At 43.8% G+C, this 19206-nt stretch overlaps 2 protein-coding genes and 1 pseudogene across 5 annotated transcripts in view; all 3 read left to right on the forward strand.

Moving 5' to 3' along the window:
• The window catches only part of eda (ectodysplasin A), a 27292-nt gene extending 26334 nt beyond the window's left edge, over positions 1-958 (forward strand). For all 3 annotated transcript variants that reach the window (XM_084332324.1, XM_084332325.1, XM_084332326.1), the window contains exon 8: positions 180-958. In XM_084332324.1, coding sequence (XP_084188450.1) covers positions 180-440 — 261 coding nt within the window. In that variant the 3' untranslated portion in view covers positions 441-958. The remainder of the gene's footprint in view (positions 1-179) is intronic.
• On the forward strand, positions 449-3267 carry LOC311242922 (annotated as a pseudogene). Its single transcript has 4 exons — positions 449-491; positions 2391-2498; positions 2860-2896; positions 2982-3267. The product of its transcript is annotated as an uncharacterized misc_RNA (transcript).
• Positions 3268-5426: 2159 nt separating this feature from the next.
• On the forward strand, positions 5427-7795 carry LOC311243192 (transforming growth factor beta activator LRRC33-like). The gene is made up of 2 exons (XM_084332322.1): positions 5427-5553; positions 5691-7795. Exons 1-2 carry the CDS (start codon positions 5476-5478, stop codon positions 7578-7580), a joined length of 1968 nt encoding a protein of 655 aa, XP_084188448.1. The 5' UTR covers positions 5427-5475; the 3' UTR covers positions 7581-7795.
• Positions 7796-19206: the final 11411 nt, after the last annotated feature.

A 19206-nucleotide genomic window follows, 5' to 3' on the forward strand; every position in this document is an offset into this window, starting at 1 on the left:
TTCTATAGAACCCGGCCCTTCCCTGTTCAAACTATTCCACCCAAAACCCTTTCTTCAAACCAACCCCCCCCCCGTGTGATCTCGTCTACTACTTATCCTTCTCTGTCTTCTTTTCTTATTCTCCGTTTTAATTCCCCCCCCGTCTCCGTCTCCCCTCCCCTCTCTCTCTCTCGAACCAGGTGTACTACCTCAACTTCACCGACATCGCCAGCTACGAGGTGATGGTGGACTCCACGCCGTTCCTCCGCTGCACCTGCAGCATCGAGACGGGTCAGCGCAAGTTCAACACCTGCTACACGGCCGGCGTGAGCCTGCTGCGCGCCGGCCAGAGGATCTCCATCCGCATGGTGTACGAGGACACGCTCATCAGCATGACCAACCACACCACGTTCCTGGGGAGCGTCAGACTTGGAGAGGCGCCATCTGCTGGACACCACTGACGACTGCAATGAAAACCACCGTGACGGCCGTGATCAGAACACACCCCCGTCGTGAGACTGGTTTTTATTGTTTTTCTCCCCCACCCATCCACCCATCCATGCATCCATCCTCACCCAGTAGTTTTCGCAAAGGTTTGACAATGGGTCGATTTAGATCTTGTTTTATTTTTATTTTTATTTTTTTAAACCAAATTCCCGTTAAAGCCAGGATGGAGCCATGTGATGTTCCTCCCTCTGGGGCTGTCCTCCTCCACTAAGGGAATTCTCAGTCGACAAATAGTCGTAGGACTTTATCGACTCGTCGATTAGTTGATTTAATAGACAAATCTGGAAGATTGCATTTCCCACATGCAGTTTTGTACAAGTACCTCTTTTAAATGTAGTGCTTACCAAACATGTGCTTATCTTTTCTCTCTTTTTTTTCAGGAAATGACTCATTCAGCCTTTTTTTTTAAAGAGTAAAAAAAATAAGACTAATCGGCTAACAAAGTCTTGACTGAGACTAAACCGTCCGATGATTTGACTAAGGGGGGGGGGGGGGGGGGGGGGGGGGCAGCCCTAGTTCTTTTGGACCGGGTCAAGAAGATACTGTAGGTTTATACTGATTCTGAATAGGTTTGAGGAATGCCTTTGGTGGTTAATACCCCCCCCCCCTCCCTCACCGCTCCGTCTTCGTGACACGGATGATATTATAGAGATGGTACCGCTTCCCGTGACAGACATTCTGTGCAAAACAACAAGCCTTGATGAGCCAACACGTCCTTTCCTCATCATATGAAAGTTCTTATCTACAGCCATCATCTTGTTTCTACACGTAGACAACATCTGTTTATATCAAAGAAGGACACTGCGCTGACAGATACTTTATATTTACGTACTTTCCGTGCTGTCCAATGAAAATCTTGTATCTCCCAAAAAAGGAAATTTAAGAAAAACACATTGTAGACTGCATTTTTTTTTAAACAATATCCCAGGGGGATTGGAATGGGTTCCACGGGCCTCCTTGGTCATACGAGTTACAGAGCAGATACAAAACTGTAAACTTCCAATTCAAATAAATAAAAACCACGGGAGTTACAATGTTTTCATGCTAGTACAGCACTATGTATTTGCGCACATTTGCACTACAAGCATCCCTGCAGAATATCAAGAGTGATATGTTTTGTTACAATGCTATTGTTTTTAGTTACCGTATGAATGAATACCGTGTTGGAAAATGATAGTTATGTTTATATGTCATTGTACATATTGTATATAAAATGGGATATACTTTTGTAAATGGATTTGATTGATGGATTAAAATGTTTAATTTTCTGTCTAAAAGCATTTGTCTTTCGTTTCTTTTTCTTTTTGGGTGGTATTGATTTAACCCTTTCACTGCCACACTACCAATGGTTAACCCTTTCACTGCGGCACTACAGGATAACCCTTTCACTGCCACACGACAAAGGGTTAACCCTTTCACTACCACACTACAGTAGTGAAAGTTTAACCTTCTGTAGTGTGGTAGTGAAAGGGTTAAAAGGTCAGAACCCCTCTTTCATATTGGAGTCCACTGGCACAAGAACTGACGAGAACAAATGTTGGTCTTTGAATGACGCCCTTGTCTATATTAAAATGTGACTTATTATTTAAAATTTTACTTTTGGGAGTTTCACAATGTATTGCAAATGTGGCCCGTAATCTTTGTGCAATCTAAATGCGTTCCATCTTGAGAGGGGCAGGGAGAGAGACAAGTTCCTAGTTTTTTATTTATTTATTTTTCTAATATTGCGTTTCCGGGGTGAACCGATCGGCGACCTCGCCCTCTGTTTCCCGGTAAACCCAAGGACATTTATAGGTCTCCTCCCCGAGTCTTGAGGGAAAACCCTTGACGAATGCTTTTATTATCGGTGGCGGCATTTGTGTTACGTCTTGGCCTTTTCCTGGTGTACAAAGTTGCCATTTGAGCGGATGATTTCAGAAAAGTCCCAAGGGGATGTAAATCCACGGCTAAATCAGCCACGTAGTGAGGGACCCAGCGATGGGAGAATAGCCAACGTGTGGAAGACATGGGAGGTATGTCAATGATTACGCTGGATGGAGTCATCTTGGACGTCGCACCACTTGAGATTTGCACCATTAACGAGTACTCTGATAACGTTGCAAAAATAAATTATTTTCCTCCAGACTACTCTGTTTTCTCTTAGGGAATAAGGTCAAGTGCTTTCCAAGAAACTCGAAAGCTATGCTCTTAATATCCTTGAGGAGCGTTAGGACGGGAACAGGTTGGCCGCCGACGCCGGTTCCGCCCCTGTCATTCGAGATTCCGAGTGCGTTTAGTTAAAATCTAATGGGGGGAATAAGGATGCGTCATGCGGCGTTATGAATATAATCACATGTTTATTTTTCTTATCCAGCTCTGCGGTCGTTTCTGCAGTTGTCGGCCAATGTTGCGAAACGCCCGTACGTAAGCGGTAAAACTAATTACAACTCGTAGGGGGCTTTTGATAGAACTTCATGTCATTAATATGGCTAAATCCATTTGACCTTGTCCCCCAGGAAATGTAAGCGTCATTCCTTGGACCGTTACTGCACAGCGTGGACAGACCATTTCACAGAAGGAAAACAAAATGGTCGTCCAAGACGATGGGTTATTACATGGTGTTTGGACAAGTAATGCATGTCTGTAGAACCACGGCATAACTAAGACATATTTATTATTAGATAAGGTTTGTTCAGACTCTACGCTGCCAATGTTCTGCTTGATTCCCAGGTTTCGTTCTGAAGCCCAGGCACAATTATGGGCCATGTAGTTCAAAGTCAGGGTTCCAGCATGTCTGGGTGAGATCGACAGAGCTTCCACGCTGCCCGCAAGTAATGCTGCCAAGCTAACCATGCCAATACCTGCTACACTGCAGGTCAGTATAAGGCTATATTGGCTCTAGTACATATTTGCCTCTCAAAAAGGTCACTGGTTTGATACCGGTACCAACGGAGGAAGGTGGAGTCCAGTTGCAAACTAACAAATGGAGGGTGCCTTGAGCAATCCCCCAAACACTGTGCGACCCTGCCCTCTCTGAAGAAATGCATGTATGGTGGGGGACAGTGTAGGTGTAACAGAGGGATATTCGGAAGGACACTATTGTTATGTCGTTATATGTAAATTGACAGTAAATCATAGTGTATCAAATCAAAAGTAAAATCATCTTCTATTCTCCGTCAAAGGCAGCATAGTCTAGCTGGACCAGGAGCTAGAACTGATCATTCCAAACAGACAGACAGACAGACACCACCAGTCATCTAAAAATACGACTGCAGTTCTCTGCTTCAGGATGTGGGGAGCTGTGTGGATACTGATAGAGAGACGGCTATGTGGACCCTGACAGATGGACGGTTATGTGGACATTGATAGAGGAGACGGCTATGTGGACCCTGACAGATGGACGGTTATGTGGACACTGATAGAGGGACGGCTATTGTGGACCCTGACAGATGGATGGTTATGTGGACACTGATAGAGGAGACGGCTATGTGGACCCTGATAGAGGAGACGGCTATGTGGACCCTGACAGATTGACGGTTATGTGGACACTGATAGAGGAGACGGCTATCTGGACCCTGACAGATGGACGGTTCTGTGGACACAGAGGGACAAGTGGCAGCAGGAGGCCTCAACACTACAGCGACAGTCACCCAGTCCAAGGAGGCAGTGTGACGGAGACGGAACTGTCCGTCAATTTTCTGAAAGACAGCTGTGCTACTTTTAAAAGCAGTATGCGTTTCTTTAAAGGCCCACTATGATTTTTATTTATTTATCTTCACATTTATTCTGAAAGACTTTGATTTGTAGGTGAAAAATATGCAATTTCTTTTCTTTATACCCCGTCATAGAATATGGTTGTTTTACTCCAATGTTTACAAACATTACCAATGTAAGCAAACCTATTACAGCTTCAAAATACAACAAATACAGTTTAAAATGAATATATATCAAATATTTATTATCTGTCTGTCCCAGTATTAAGAGCTCGGTCAATCATCTAGAGAATGAAAATGTCTCCATCCCCATTTCTTATTATCGTTGGTGCGCCTATACCCATTTGTTTATGTTTGAATCACGGGTTGAGCCTTTAACGTACTGTAGATGCTCCACAAAAACAAAGAGTGCTTGAAAAATCGCTGTTAGGAAGAATCTCTCATCACCTAGGTTTTCACAAACTAGGAACCTTGCCTTCCTACCTTTGTATGCTCAGTCACCTTCTTTCATCACGTCCTACTCCTGCATGTCTGTTTACACGTTCCACCTCCTTTATTTGTTCCTCCTTTCTATTTTGGAAAGGTTTCCATTTTCCCAAGACTATAGTGTGGACAAACACAAAGGGATACATTTACATTGCATACATGAGGTGCTTTCCGGCTGATATAATAGGGCTGTACTCGATAAATGCCGCAAGATATAACGATAAAATCCAAGTTGTTACTTTTAAATAACCTCACAATCGGTCATGTCACGAAGCCAGACATTTCCCAAACTTGACTTTTCTTGAATAACCAACATTTAGCTTGTATATCAGTGGCTTAACTGAATTGTGATTATATTTGACTATTTTGTGATGGTTGAATCATTCATTCATGTCTTTGTTCCGCTCATGGTAATAATGCACAGTTCCATAAAAGACGATAAAAGCACATCTCAATGTGCATATTCCATGACCAAAAAGTAGCCTGCCTCTTACTAAAAACATAGAAATAGAAATAGATGGTCTGTCGATTACAATTATCAACGATCAATACTTAGAGTAACATGAGAGAGAAAAAAACTGAATAAACAGAAGATAGTGGGTACTTGCTAAAACCTCTACAGGGAAAGTGCTTGTCATTATAGAATGTGTAAATATAGTGTCAACAAAGCCTATCTGGTGTTCATAGCTGTTTGTCCCTTTTTTTTTTTTATGAAGCACAACTATAAATGGGTGTGCGGTGTGGTGTGCATGTGGGCTGTGACAATAGTAGTAGCAGGCAACGGTAGAACAACAACAGCAGCAGCAGGAGAATGCTCCCTCATCTCTTAATCATTTGGCTATTCAGTCTCGATCTCCATGCCACTGGAGTGCCGTATTATGATCCTAAGGTAGGACCTCTTGGGAAAAAACTCAACATCAACGATTGTGAAATTTGCACACAAATAAATGTCCTGCCATCATAACAAATGTATTAAATTAAACGTTCTCCGTTTGACGCATCGTTCATTTTATTTTCCATTTGAAGGAGCAGTCCTGGCACGACCAGAACCTCTCCTCTATTCCTTTGGACTTGGACACGAGGCTCAGAAGGCTGGATCTGTCCAATAACTTCATCAGACAGTTGCACACACTTGGTCTGCCACACCTGCAGTGGCTGGACCTGAGTAGCAACCAGCTGGATCTCATCTCCGAGAGGGCTTTCGAAAACCTGGCTCAACTTGAAGAGTTGAATTTGGCCAGGAACGCGCTGAACAACAACATTGGCAGTAACGGCAAAGCCCTCCGATCCGTCAGTGGACTTAGGAGGCTGGACATATCAATGAACGGGTTGAACGATGATACCGTGGAACGCTACCTTCAAAACAAGCCATCGCTTGATCAACTTAAACTCACAGGCAACAGGTTAACAAAACTGACGTCCAACTTGTTCAAAGGGAGCAGAGGCTTAGGAACCATTTGTATTGACAATAATCTAATAACAGATATAGAGCAAGGGACGTTTGAAGCACTGATGAGACTGGAGAGCCTAAGCCTGGCCAAAAATAATTTAGTCCATATCTGTGATTTTAAATTGCATCAAGTGAAATATTTGAATCTCAGTAGGAATTCAATAGAGTTCTTCATTACGCACGAGGACGAGAAGTTGTACAAGCTGGAAATCCTAGATCTAAGTTACAACAAACTCCTTTATTTTCCAATTATTCCAAAGATCAATGGTTTAAGATATCTTTATTTGCAGAATAATATGGTTGGTAGTATGAATGCAGAGGAAACCTCAATATCGGAGGCCAACTTGCTTTATGAAGAGGTCACGAGTGGGGAAGACAATGCAACCGAACGTGATAACATCTATTCAAACTGGAGGCTGATGCCATTGGTCTATATGGATCTGAGCCACAACCACTTCAAGTCTTTCCCACAGGAAACTCTGAGCCTTCTCACATCTTTGGAAACCCTGGATTTCGGTTATAATTGCCTGCGAAACATCAGCTGTAGCATTACAAAGAACAATACATCAGCATGTCATCGACTGCCTTCCTTCCCATCCCTGAGGTACTTTGACCTGCAAAGCAACGGACTGGTACACATTTCCTCCCCCTTTCTCAGAGGCCTTACACAACTCGAAACGTTAAACCTAGAAGAGAATTCTGTGAAACCTTGTGTCCCCTCGGACCAGCTGGAACGGCCTGCCTCAGAGCGGGAAACCGTAAAAAGTGATGCGTCGTGTGTTGACTTTGGACAAATCGGGACTCTAAGACACCTCAACCTTAAAGATAACGGCATAAAGACGCTCCACCCAAACACGTTTGACAAATCGCCACTGGTTTCACTTGACCTCGCACGGAATTCAGATATGGTCATGCGAGCGGGTGCCCTAGAGGATCTGCAGACAAGTCTCCAGTCCCTGAGTATCAGTGAAATCAACATGACCAGCTCTGACCTGTCTCTGCCCTGCATGCCTGCATTGACTCATCTGAATATCTCCCACAACCTTCTCGATGTCATACCCGGCAGTTTAAGTTGTTCCCCCTTGAGAGAACTCGACATAAGCAACAATATATTTGTGTCCTTAAATCATTCTTTGATTAGTGATTTATCAGTACACCTCGATGCCATGTATATTAGCGGGAATAGTTTCAACTGCTGTAACGCAAAATGGTGGACGATCTTAAATGAGGCAGAGGTTAAAATGCCAGACATTGGTCGATCTGAATGTGTTACAACAAGTGACAATATCGTTCTTTTCACAGACTATTTGAAAAGACCCTCAATTTATTGCTTGTTTCATACAGTGACCCCAGAGGTTACCTTTGGACAAGTAGTTATAATTATGTTATTTTCAACTATAATATCAACAATATTAATCATATTCATTAAGAAAGTGTGTTGTCAACAAGAATCCTTTGTAGTGTGAGGTGTATCAATACACATTTTGTGTCAATATAAGTATTGCTATTATTTAAGGTGTGCACTGGTACTAATGACCAGACACGTGGGAATGCTTCCGTTTGATTGTTAATGTGTGTGTTAATGAGTGTGGTGCTTATGCACTATATTCAGAGAATCTGGACTGAATATGACCTCCTGAACTAGCTTATACTATGATGCATGTTGCACCTACTGTACATATTTCACCAATAAAAACACCAGAACATTTTGCATTCTTTTTTGTATTTCTACTTAAATGGACAGTATACTCTAGTGGAGAAAATTACAAATGGGGGGGGGGGGGGGGGGGCAAGCTGGACCCAAACTCACTAAGCATGTAATATGCCTCATGGTGCTGACCCACCCCACACCTGTACTCGTGTTAGATTAATGGAGAATGCTAGTGCAAATGATGTCAAATGTGATTGTTCTGTATGCTGGGATATTAAAACAAGGTTCTACAAGCTTGTATTATTGTTGGCAATATAGTAGAGTTAAGTATCATTTCTTATCTTCTTCCAAGGGGATCAATAAAGAAATATCTTATCGTATGTGGGTCTATGGTTTTTGAAAACTCTGGTCTTTTAGCAAATCTAACTATACAAGGAGAACGTTCTAGTATCCGAGTCCACCACCAGCAGGAGTCTAAAGATGGTAATATAACAGAATTTGATATTACGTGAGGATATCCTGTCGAGCAACTCCCTCAATGGACATTCTGCACAATGTGCATTGCTCACACAGGATTGAATGACAGGCAGTGGAACTAACTCCTTCGCTTGGCACGTCCTCCTCCTCCTCTAAGATGACACGAGGCACTACTTTGAGATTCTTCTGGCGTATTCCCACTGCCCGCTGTTTATCCACTTGGGCAGTGCCATGGTTCAGGCCAGTGGCCCCATTATTTGTGTCAAAAGAAGTGGGACGAGGCTCATCAATCTGGCACCTATTCCTGTAGGAATACTGGAGGGAATCTCATTCTTGCCCCACCTTACTGGATCAAGTAGCAGCTTGACATGTTCAAGCAAAGAGCATTGAAAGAAAAGGGCACCGTGCGGCTAGAATTAGCTGTAACACCATAGGAATGCATTGTAGAAAATTGCATTCATTCTTCTTCTTGCTGTTTTATGACGGTTGACATCCATGATGCTGCATTACCGCCAGCTGCTGGATTCTTACCAAATTGCAGTAGGTATTCAAAACTTGTAAATTATACAGCTGAATATCCCATCTCATGTTATAGTCCTTCTAGGTTTGTACTTCTGATTCAGGCTACACCCCATTCCTACCCCTCCAAACAAATCTAATACAGCACTCTAGACGCTTAGGGCCAGAGGCCATCTACTGTTCCACACTACAGAAGGTTAACCTTTCACTACCACACTACAGACGGTTAACCCTTTGTCGTGTGGCAGTGAAAGGGTTAAAGAGCCAGTACGATGATGTTAATTCAGTTAGAAAGATGATTTAAAATAAATAAATAATAATCCTAATTCTTTATTATTTTTTTTGTATGCAGTCTTCTAGTTGCACCAGCGCAATAGTTAGATAACCTATGTGGGGAACAACCAGGAGATCACTGCAACTCACACAAGTTGGAGAACTATCTCTCTCTCTCTCTCTTGCTCTCACACACACACAAGGGAGCCGCATGTGATTGGTGGAGGCGGGACCCTTACAAAAAACTGCTAATCATTGACACATGCTAGCCTGTAATAATCCCCCCCAGAAAAATCTACTTTGCATTTGATATATTGCAAATATATGCCATCACACACACTGGCATTTAAAGGGTTAGAATTATAAAATGAACATGTGGTGTTATCATCTGGCTGAAGTTGAATAAGATTGTATTTTTTATCAATTACAAAAAAACTGAAAATCCATAAAAAGCTGTGTTGTTGCTAATCATACATATGCTAGCCTGTTTTTTAACAATAATTTGTGATGCCATCACAAACACTGGCATTTAAAGGGTACAAATAAAAGAATTCCTGCACCAGAATGCAGGAAATTAAGTCTTTGTAACAAAGAATGTCCTGGTGGGGGACCCCCAGACCCCCTACTTAAAAAGTGGCCTGACTGGGGCTATATTTTGCACTATATTTCCTGGCCTGAATGATTTCCCCAGTCCGGCCCTGGTTAAAAGCCTCCAATGCTTATTAGTGTGTGTGCATTTGAACGTTTGCATGTTTCAACCATACATTTCCATGTAAAAAAAAAGAAAAATTATTATTATTTATTTTTATTTTTACCTCCTATAATAGTGGAGGTTGCGGCTCTCTGACACCGTTATTTGGGGGTCGCGGCCTGAAAAGTTTGGGAACCCCTGGTGTAGTGGATACAAAGCTATTAACGTACTTACAGAGTCCTGTGGTCGGAGTTCTGGCCGGGTTCTGAGTGAGCTGGGAAGCTTATTTAGATGGGCAGCAAACAGCAAACGTGCTGGCAGAGTGGTAGCCACCTCCAAAACAAAAACACGTTCCTCTAGCATTTTGAAACAGCGGATAGGCCACTTTACCAGTGAAACAGTAATACACTCGCTTTTTCCAAGAAATCCGTAGTGGGGGATGATGATTTTGTGTTATAAATAGGAAACCCCTTTGCCTGCATGTGGTGTGGATTAAAACTATGGATGTTCGATATTGGCTTTTTTACCGATATCCGATATACCGATATTGTCCAACTCCTAATTTCCGATACCGATATATGCAGGGCCCCCCCCCCCCCCCCCCCAAAAAACGTAATAATTTCAGGTAATTAACATTACATATCTCTTGTTGTGGAATTAACACAACATTATGCATACATTATGCAATATCGGTAGGCCGATAATATCGGACATCTCTAATTAAAACCTTTTGGTTTTGGGACCCCATTTGCTTCCCGACCAGAACTCCGACCATGGGACTCAGTAAGTAAGCCAATAGCTTTGCTTCAACTACATTACTTACTTACTTACTTACTTAGGCCCATCGCTCCCAATGGAGCATAGGCCATCTACGACTTTTCTCCATCCAACATGGCTTTGGGCTGTCCTTTCTGCCTCCCCCCAGCTGGTTCCTTGTCTCTTGAGCTCCGCCTCAGTGTCCCGCCTCAAGGTGTTCTTAGGCCGCCCTCTCTTCCGCTTCCCCTGGGGATTCCAAGTCAGGGCCTGCCCTGCCGTGTAGTACTGGTAGCCGGTTTCCTCAAAGTGTGGCCTATCCATCCCCACTTTCGTCTCAGGATCTGCTTCTCCACTGGTTCCTGTCTTCCTTTCAGCCATAGTTCCTCATTCTTGATTTTGTTTGGCCACTGGATTCCAAAGATGCGTTTCAGACAGCTGTTTATAAAGGTCCACTACATTACTAGCAAGTATTTCATACAACCTAATGTCCAAAAATCCTAATTGTCCTGTTAATGTCAGCAGTAAATCTTTTTCAGCTTCAGATGTATCATTTGATTTGTTATCTCCACCAGGCCTGGGGTGGATTATGTGTTTGGTTGCGTGTGTGTTTTTCTGTTTCAGAGCTAATCTCGCCATCTACAAGGCGGTGGGGAATGAAACTTGTCACAGCAGACTGACAGTAGGCCAGGGACGTGAACCTGGAATATTTCTCAAATCGATCAACAACAAGCATTTTATTTGAATGAAATTACATCATTGTCCATTCAAATGTATATTCAGTATAAAGTTACACATTTTGAACACAAGGGGGCGATACTACAAAGGTTAACTTCTCAGAGCATCAGGGAATCAGCTCTCTCGCCTTGTTTACAACAAAGATTCAGTCCACCTGTCAAAGGAGAACTTTGCGGCACATTTGTTCACAGTTCAATATCCAACATCCAATTTTCGAGCAGAAAGAACATTACTTAACTTGGGCGTGATGAAGTGGAGAGGGTTCAAGCCATTTAGCTGGTTCTGCTGGGTGGTGGTAGGGTTGGAGAAGGCTGGATTGGCGTTGTAGAAGCTTTCAAGACCGATGCAGGTGATGTGTAGAGACAAGACCTCCCACAGGAACCATTCTGCCATTCACTATCTCCTCCCTGGTTTTATTCCCAAGGCTGAAGCTGGTGATGTCACCATCCTCCTGTAGGAGCATTTAGAGAGGTAGCAGAAGGATGGAAGACGGGCAGGCACAAAATAATACACCCAATAATACACAGCCAATAAGCCCGCTATTAGTTTAAGTTAATTTCAAATGTATTGTCATTATACAGCACAAGTACAGTACAATGAAAATAAGTTTGGCATCCAACCAGAGTGCAAATGTAACAGTAAAGTGCAATAGTAATATACAATGCACAGGTGATTAACTCTTTCTGAGCCAAACCCGACTATAGTTGTGTTTCGTTGCCAATGGTTGAGCGCCAAACCCGACTATATTCTGTTCTAGACACTCGGCCGGAGCTCCCTGTGTCTCCCTGGCACATCTGCCTACGTTACAATTGCAATGACGATCGAATCCTGCCAGGTGGCAGTAGCGCCTACATTTTTTTTATTTATTTTTTGTATCTCTCTTTCTCTGATTTTTCTCTGTTTTCTCCCCGTCCAAATTTAGTCGTTGTGCCAATTCCCCCCCCCCCCCCCCCCCCTACCTGGTTGTTGTGCGCATGTGTTCTCCTACTGGTCAGTACAAGGGAACCCTGAGGGCTCTCATTGGTGAAGTGTAATGCGTGGGAGGTCACGCTGCCTTCCTCAAGTCCTGCCTCCGCTGAGCAAGCGCCCAGACCTGACCTGTAAGCGTCGCTGTCCACAACGGCAGTTTCCCACCCACGGCTTCCCTCCCCCTAACCCAGCCAAACGAGTTAGTATAGCGATCAGCCCAAGCCAAGGCAATGCTGACTCCGGGAGTCGAGACCGCAGCCTCTTGCATTGGTGACGAGCGCAATCTCCGCTAGGCCACCTGACCGCCCAGTAGCGCCTACCTTTTGAACTGGGATAATTTAGTGTGGGACACATTTCTTTTTGTCTGCAAGAACTCCTCCCCCTCAGAGGACAGATAGACAGAGCGATCGCTTAGAGATTTTATCGCCTCAAACCTATTTCCCGTATACACAAGTAATCGCGATGGCAATGGGATCACTGGGGATTATTCTTTTTGGAGTACCTTCTGGCTAAGGTAAGGTCTATTCTATGTCTATTTTACCAAACCTGAAACATGTTTTTGTATCGATCAGAGTGTCGTATTTTACCGGACCCAAACGATTTGGGCATATTGCATAAGATATAACGCATCATATCTTGCAATCTATGAAAAAATACTTATTTTGGAAAGGGGCGATGTTTCGCGTGTAATAGTGCACAAACTACAGTATGTAGAAATTAACTGGTTAGTCAGTGATGGACTATGAACAATGCCTGTCAAATGAGCCATACTATAATACAGAACACACGATGGGTCTGCAAACATCGCTAAAATGGTCGATACCGCTGGCGCCATTGAGTAAAGATGGGAAAAGAGCGTGGCAGTCAATGAGTTAAACTGGGTATTAAATATATAAATTAGTACTACACATACATGATAAATGTACAGAATTGTAATATAATATGTACAGTGATACAGGTATAATGACAGTATGGTAGTAAGCCAGCAGCCAGTATGTTGGGCTAGCTGTGGCTAAGCCTTCAGGCTGTGTTTTACTGACCAAGGTTAGCGAAGCCTGTGTTTTAAAACTCTATTCCCCTTTCCCCATTTTAGATCCATCTCCCCTGTTTGTACCTTCCCCATTCCCATTGTTGTTTCTGACATTAGGTTGTACTGCCAAGGAGGAAATATTAGCTTCCCCTCTTGTGTTTCCCCTTGTCCACCCTGTAGTGTGGACGCCCAAGGCTATCCAATAGTGTGGATTAAGGGGATGTCCTCTGCAGTGGGGGTGTTTCCCCTATCCTAGGCGGTCCACTGAGCAAGTGTCATCTTTCTCTGCATGTTGTACAGTAAGAATCGCAGACTAGAGTATCTGTGCAGGCCTGACTTGCTGACGTAGCATTAGCTTAGTTCTTGTGAGCGTTTGTTTGTTGTGTACCAGAGTGGCCCATTGTGGCATATTAAGAAGACAACCCCGTCATCTAGGCGTTAGACGTAGTGACCAGTGGAGCTATTAGGATTAGCACGTTCCCCTTAGTCCTGTACCACCACCTCCGGTCCACTAGAGCAGTGGTTCCCAAAGTGGGGGTCGCGACGAGCAGCCGCGGGAGGGTTGCGAGATGATTTAAGAATGTATTGATTTCATAGAATGTGTGAAATAGGCCTATAATTAAAAACAATTAAAATACATTAAATTGGTAAAAGAAATGTTTTTGAAATGTAAAATAATAGACCTAAAATGCTGATAAATCATATTCAGCCTATGGATTTCCTACATAATGCACATCATAGCTACGGCGTGTGCAACACCTGTTTGAGCTGCAGGATGAGGCGCACTTGTTTCTGACGGAGAATGCGTCCCAGCTCGCTGCCCACCTTTCCGATCCCGACTGGATAACAAGGCTAGCATATTTGTCTTGCATATTTGCTAAAGTGAATGGACTTAATCCGTCACTACAAGGTGGTCTCCTCGTGGGACACAAGTTCCCAATACATTGTCCTGTGGGATTATGCCCCCCCCCCCCCCCTCCGGCGATATTAATTGAGGGGCAGATTTGTGGTGATGGAGAAATTTATCAGAATCAGAAAGGTCTTTATTGCCAAGTTTCTTTTAATTTTTTTTAATATTTTTTTTACTTTCTCTTTTTCCCCCTTTCTTTTGTCCGTTTTTTCCCCCCTCCCATTCCAATGTTAGTCATTATGCCAATTCCCAATCCCCTACCTGGTCGTTGCATGCTCTGCCCCCTACCGTCGGTCTGGGAGGGCGGAGACTATCACATGCTTCCTCCGACACATGTGTAGCCAATCCCCACTTCTTTTCACCTGGCAGCACGGACTCTCACTGGGGGAGTGTAACGTGTGGAGGACACTACCTCCCCCAGGATCCGACCTCGCTGTGCAGGCGCCCCGACCGATCTGTAGGAGTCGCTGTTTTACCAGGACCCACCCTCGCCGGGTTTTCCCTCCCTCTAACACTGCCAATTGTGTTAGTATGGCCGGTCGGCCAACCCGGAAGCATCACAGCTGGATTCGATCCCACTGTCTCTGTGGTGGTGGGCAGACGCTTAGACCGCTGCGCCACCCGGCCGCCGCTGCCAAGTCGTTTTCACATACAAGGAATTTGCTTTGGTCGTTTTCGGTGCGACATTAGCAGACAGACATTAACAGACAGATAATACAATAAAGAGGTGGAGTAAAATAAAATGAAATATGAACTAAGTTAAGCACAATATAATATAACTATGAAATCAAATATAGGCCAGTGCTGGACAATTGTAAATAAAGAGGTCTCTCTATTCATGCTGTCGAAAGCCTTTTCGTAGTCAATGAAATGAATGAATAGGGGTGAATTCCACTCTAATGACTGCTCCAGTATTATCCGCAGTGTTGCAATCTGGTCTGTGCAGGATCTGTTTTCGCGGAAGCCCGCCTGGTGGTCTCGTAGCTGTGGGTCGACTATAGTTTGCACATTGGCTCATATCTCCTTTATTTGGTATTTTGATGAGGTAGCCCTCCTTCCATTCTGATGGGGTGTGTTCTTCTTCCCATATCTTCTTGAAGTGAGGATGGAGCATCTCTTCCATCGTCTCTATATCGGCCTTCAGTGCTTCTGCCGGTATACCGTTGGGTCCTGCAGTCTTGCCGTTCCTCAGCTTCTTGATGGCTTCGCGGATCTCTTCCTTTGTTGGGACGCTGCAGTCTATCAGCAGATCCCTGTCAGCTTGCTGGATGTCTGGTGGGTCCTGTGGTGCTGGTCTGTTTAGCAGTTCCTCTAAATGTTCTACCCATCTTTCCTTTTGTCTTTCCTCTCCGATGATTGGCTGTCCATCTTTGTCCTTAACTGGTCTTTCTGGTTTACTAAACTTTCCTGACAGCTTCTTGGTGGTGTTATATAAGTCTTTCAAATGTCCATGTCTAGCTGCTTCTTCTGCCTCTGCCGCAAGACTCTCTATATAGTCCTTGTCTGCCTTGATGCTTTTCTTAACCCTTTTTGTGGCTTCTGTGTACTGGTTTTGTGCTTTGAGTTTCTCTGCTCTTGTGCGACTCTTGTTGATTAGTGCCTTACTCTCCTCTATCTTCCTCAATGACTCTGCTGATATCCACTCCTTATGGTTGTGTTTCTTCGGGCCCAGTACTTCTTTGGACGTTGTACTTACTGCTTCCTTCACAGACTTCCACTTCTTGTCGATGTTTTCCTCCTCTTCTTCCATCAACTCGTGCAGGGCTTGAAACTTGTTCCTAAGTGTGAGTTTGTATTATTCTAGCTTGGTTGGGTCTCTCAGAAGTGCTGTGTTGAATGTTTGTCTCCGATTCTTCTCCCCTGTCCAGTTTTTCTTTAATTTCAGCTTCACCCGGGCAACCAGGAGGTGGTGGTCTGAGGCAACATCAGCTCCTCTCCTAACGCATACATCTTGAAGGGACCTCCTGAACTTCTTCGTAATGCACACATGGTCTATCTGGTTTTCGGTGTTGAGGTCCGGTGAGACCCAAGTAGCTTTGTGTATCCTTTTGTGGGGGAAAATGCTTCCGCCGATGACCAGGTTGTTAGTCGTGCATAGGTTTGTGAATCTCTCCCTGTTGTCATTCATCTCTCCTATACCTTGCTTTCCCATTGTCTCCTCGTAGCCGCTGTTGTCACTTCCTATCTTGGCGTTGAAGTCTCCCATTACAATGTTGATGTCTCTTCCTGGGTATTTCTGAATGATGTCCTGTAGTCTGCTGTAGTATTCTTCTTTTCTCCCTTCATTGCTGTCATTTGTAGGGGCATAGCACTGGGTAATGTTCATGTTGATTTTTGCCTTCATAGTTCTAAAGGAAGCTGCAATGATCCTAGGATCATGTGCCTCCCATCCAATGAGTGCTCTCTGGGCAGCCTTGGACAGCATCAAGGCCACTCCCTGGGTATGGTGTGCATCGCCCTCTTCATGGCCTGAGTACAGTGTCATCTCACCTGTGGCGAGCCTCTTCTGGCCGGATCCAATCCACCTTGATTCAGTGATTATGTATGTATGGCAAGATTGATTGATTGAAAATTGTATTAACAGATTGCAGAATGGGTACAATACAGTACAGCTCAATACACACAATTGTTAAGGGAATGCAGACCAGAGAAAGACTTTCGTCTTGTTCCCCATTTTCAATTCATCAGATTGTAATTCCTCATCTCGGCAGCCACCTGCACAGTCTTTCCGGCTTCATACATGGTCCTTACATTCCATGTTCCGATGGTGGTGATAGCCCTGCTTGAGAGAATGGTGGTCGTCAGGGTAGCTTCCGGATGTTTCCGGCTTTCACCACACTGGGTCATACTTCCTACCTGAGGTCCATCCTCTCTCAGGGCTGAAGATTCTTGGTTTTTCTTTGTTGACGTTTTTGTAGCAATGGGGTTTTACAGGATGGGGTCGCTGACCCCCAAGCCCAACCTTCCACCATTTCTGGCTTCTGGTGTTTTGGAGTTGGTTTGTTAGTCCCCTCCCCTGACCTATTGTCTTCCAGGTAATGGATTGCAGCCTCATACCACGTGAGGCCAGACAGGTTTCGGGTTGTGTATAAGCTGTCTCGTCACATCAAGCCCAACCAACTCCCGCCACTGTGTAATGAAAGCTGTGACCAAAGCGAGCGTTTTCGTCCCAGCAGCACCAGACAGAAAGGAAACACAGCAATGAAATTGACGATGAATTGAAATCCAGTGCAAGCAACTGGGTTTCCGACAATACCGAGTGAATGTAGTGTTAGCTACTGTCATAAAAGCATGATGCCTCTGTGATGATATGACTTGCATCTTGCTTTATTTTGCCTTTAAACTAAAGTTGCCATTTTGTTCATGCAGTCCACTATTATACAAAACACAAAATCTTAAATATCTGTCCTCTCAGACTTTCTCTTGCCTTCCATAGTTAATTTTATTTCAAGCAATTTTGTTTAATAGTCAATGTTGGTCCTCTCTACAAGTGGTTTATGTGTTAAGCTTTAGCATAACACTCTTCTCTGCTCACTTCAGCAACTTCTTCCTTCTTAATCCCTCTTGGACACTGTCCCTCCCTGCGCTATGATTCTGATTAGCCCATAATGTAAGCACTCTTCATGCTCCTCCTTCTAACACTTGTCCACCCTGCTTGCATTATTTCCACATCTTCCACCTCCCTCCTAATGCACAATAAAGCACAATACTCGCAGGATACTTGATGTGCATCCAGTTTATAAACGTACTGTATGTTGCTGTCGTTAGAAACCACTTTGAACATTGCTAGCCTGTTTTATCTGGATTGTCTACCAAATAACTAGCTGAAATCCAAACACAAATAGCAGGCCCTGGCACATCAAGCCAAACCATGGAGAAATGTTGCAACTCAGGTTCATATAGATGGAGCTGTCTGATTTAGATTAGGACCAGATACTGATGACATCTGTTTACGAGTGAAAAGCACAGGTCAGCTGTGGGCACGTGGCTTTTGTGATCGACTTTTTGCGGCACTGAAAAATAAATGGATAAAAATGTTCTTTTTAAAAAAATGGAGTAAAGATTACGGTGAATTTATTATGTATGTGCCATTTGAAACATACCCATTATTTTTGACAATTAGCTGTGTGCCTTATTGGTTCAACCAGACTGCCCGACTATCAATAGAAATGGTAGCAGTGCTATTCTGAGACCTAATCCAGCCTTCAATCACAAACACATTAGGAGCCGTTTCCAATCCAGGGATATTGTTCTTAAGGTTTTTTATCCTCACTCCTCCTCACTCTGATGAGACAGAGGCACTGCCAATTTATTTGGACACACAAAATGTTTCAGGTCCACTCAACAGCTACTTCCGTGTCACAGGGACTCAGCTAAAGGGGCTCTGTCTAAGCAGTGACTGTCACACTGGCTGTGTGGGGGTATTGGGGCTGAGCCCAAACGTTCGAACGTGCGTGTTGAATCTAGAGGTTGTATGTATGGTTGTAACTAACTGTAACTGTCCTCTACTGCTCCCATGACTGCATGTATGTCTGTGTCCACTGTAGGGCGCTATAGGCGGAGCTTCTACTGTCTACGCCAGGTTGGGAGTATATAAGCCTTGGTTCCCTCCTTCTCTTTCTTCTTCCCACACATGCCTCTCCCGGAGAGGAGATCACATTAGCTGCTGTGTTATGAGTCAATGTGAATGAATAAACCGCTGCCAGCAGAGCAAGGCCAAAGATAGAAACCATGCCTCTTGTACATATTATTGTCGCCCCATAGCCAATTCTGTTAACAGTGCGGACTTTCGTTCGTTACGGTGGCATTCAAATCTTAATTAATGGGTTCGAACCTCCGCTTATTTAAAAAAATAAACTTATTTTACACTAAATATATATATCAGAATGTGATATATATCAGAATATCACAGTACTATGTTTTGTTTACAATAATTTGAAAGTCACACGTGAACACAGGTCACAACAACACAGTCTAGTTGGGATGAGGAGGGGTCACCATCATACATCATCAGGAAATGAATCAACTACGTTTACACTTTACATGGGTTTAATGGGCGGCACGGAAGTGGTCACTTCCCG

Source organism: Notolepis coatsorum (genome assembly GCF_963971535.1).
Source record: "Notolepis coatsorum genome assembly, chromosome: 16".
NCBI classification, from domain to species: domain Eukaryota; kingdom Metazoa; phylum Chordata; class Actinopteri; order Aulopiformes; family Paralepididae; genus Notolepis; species Notolepis coatsorum.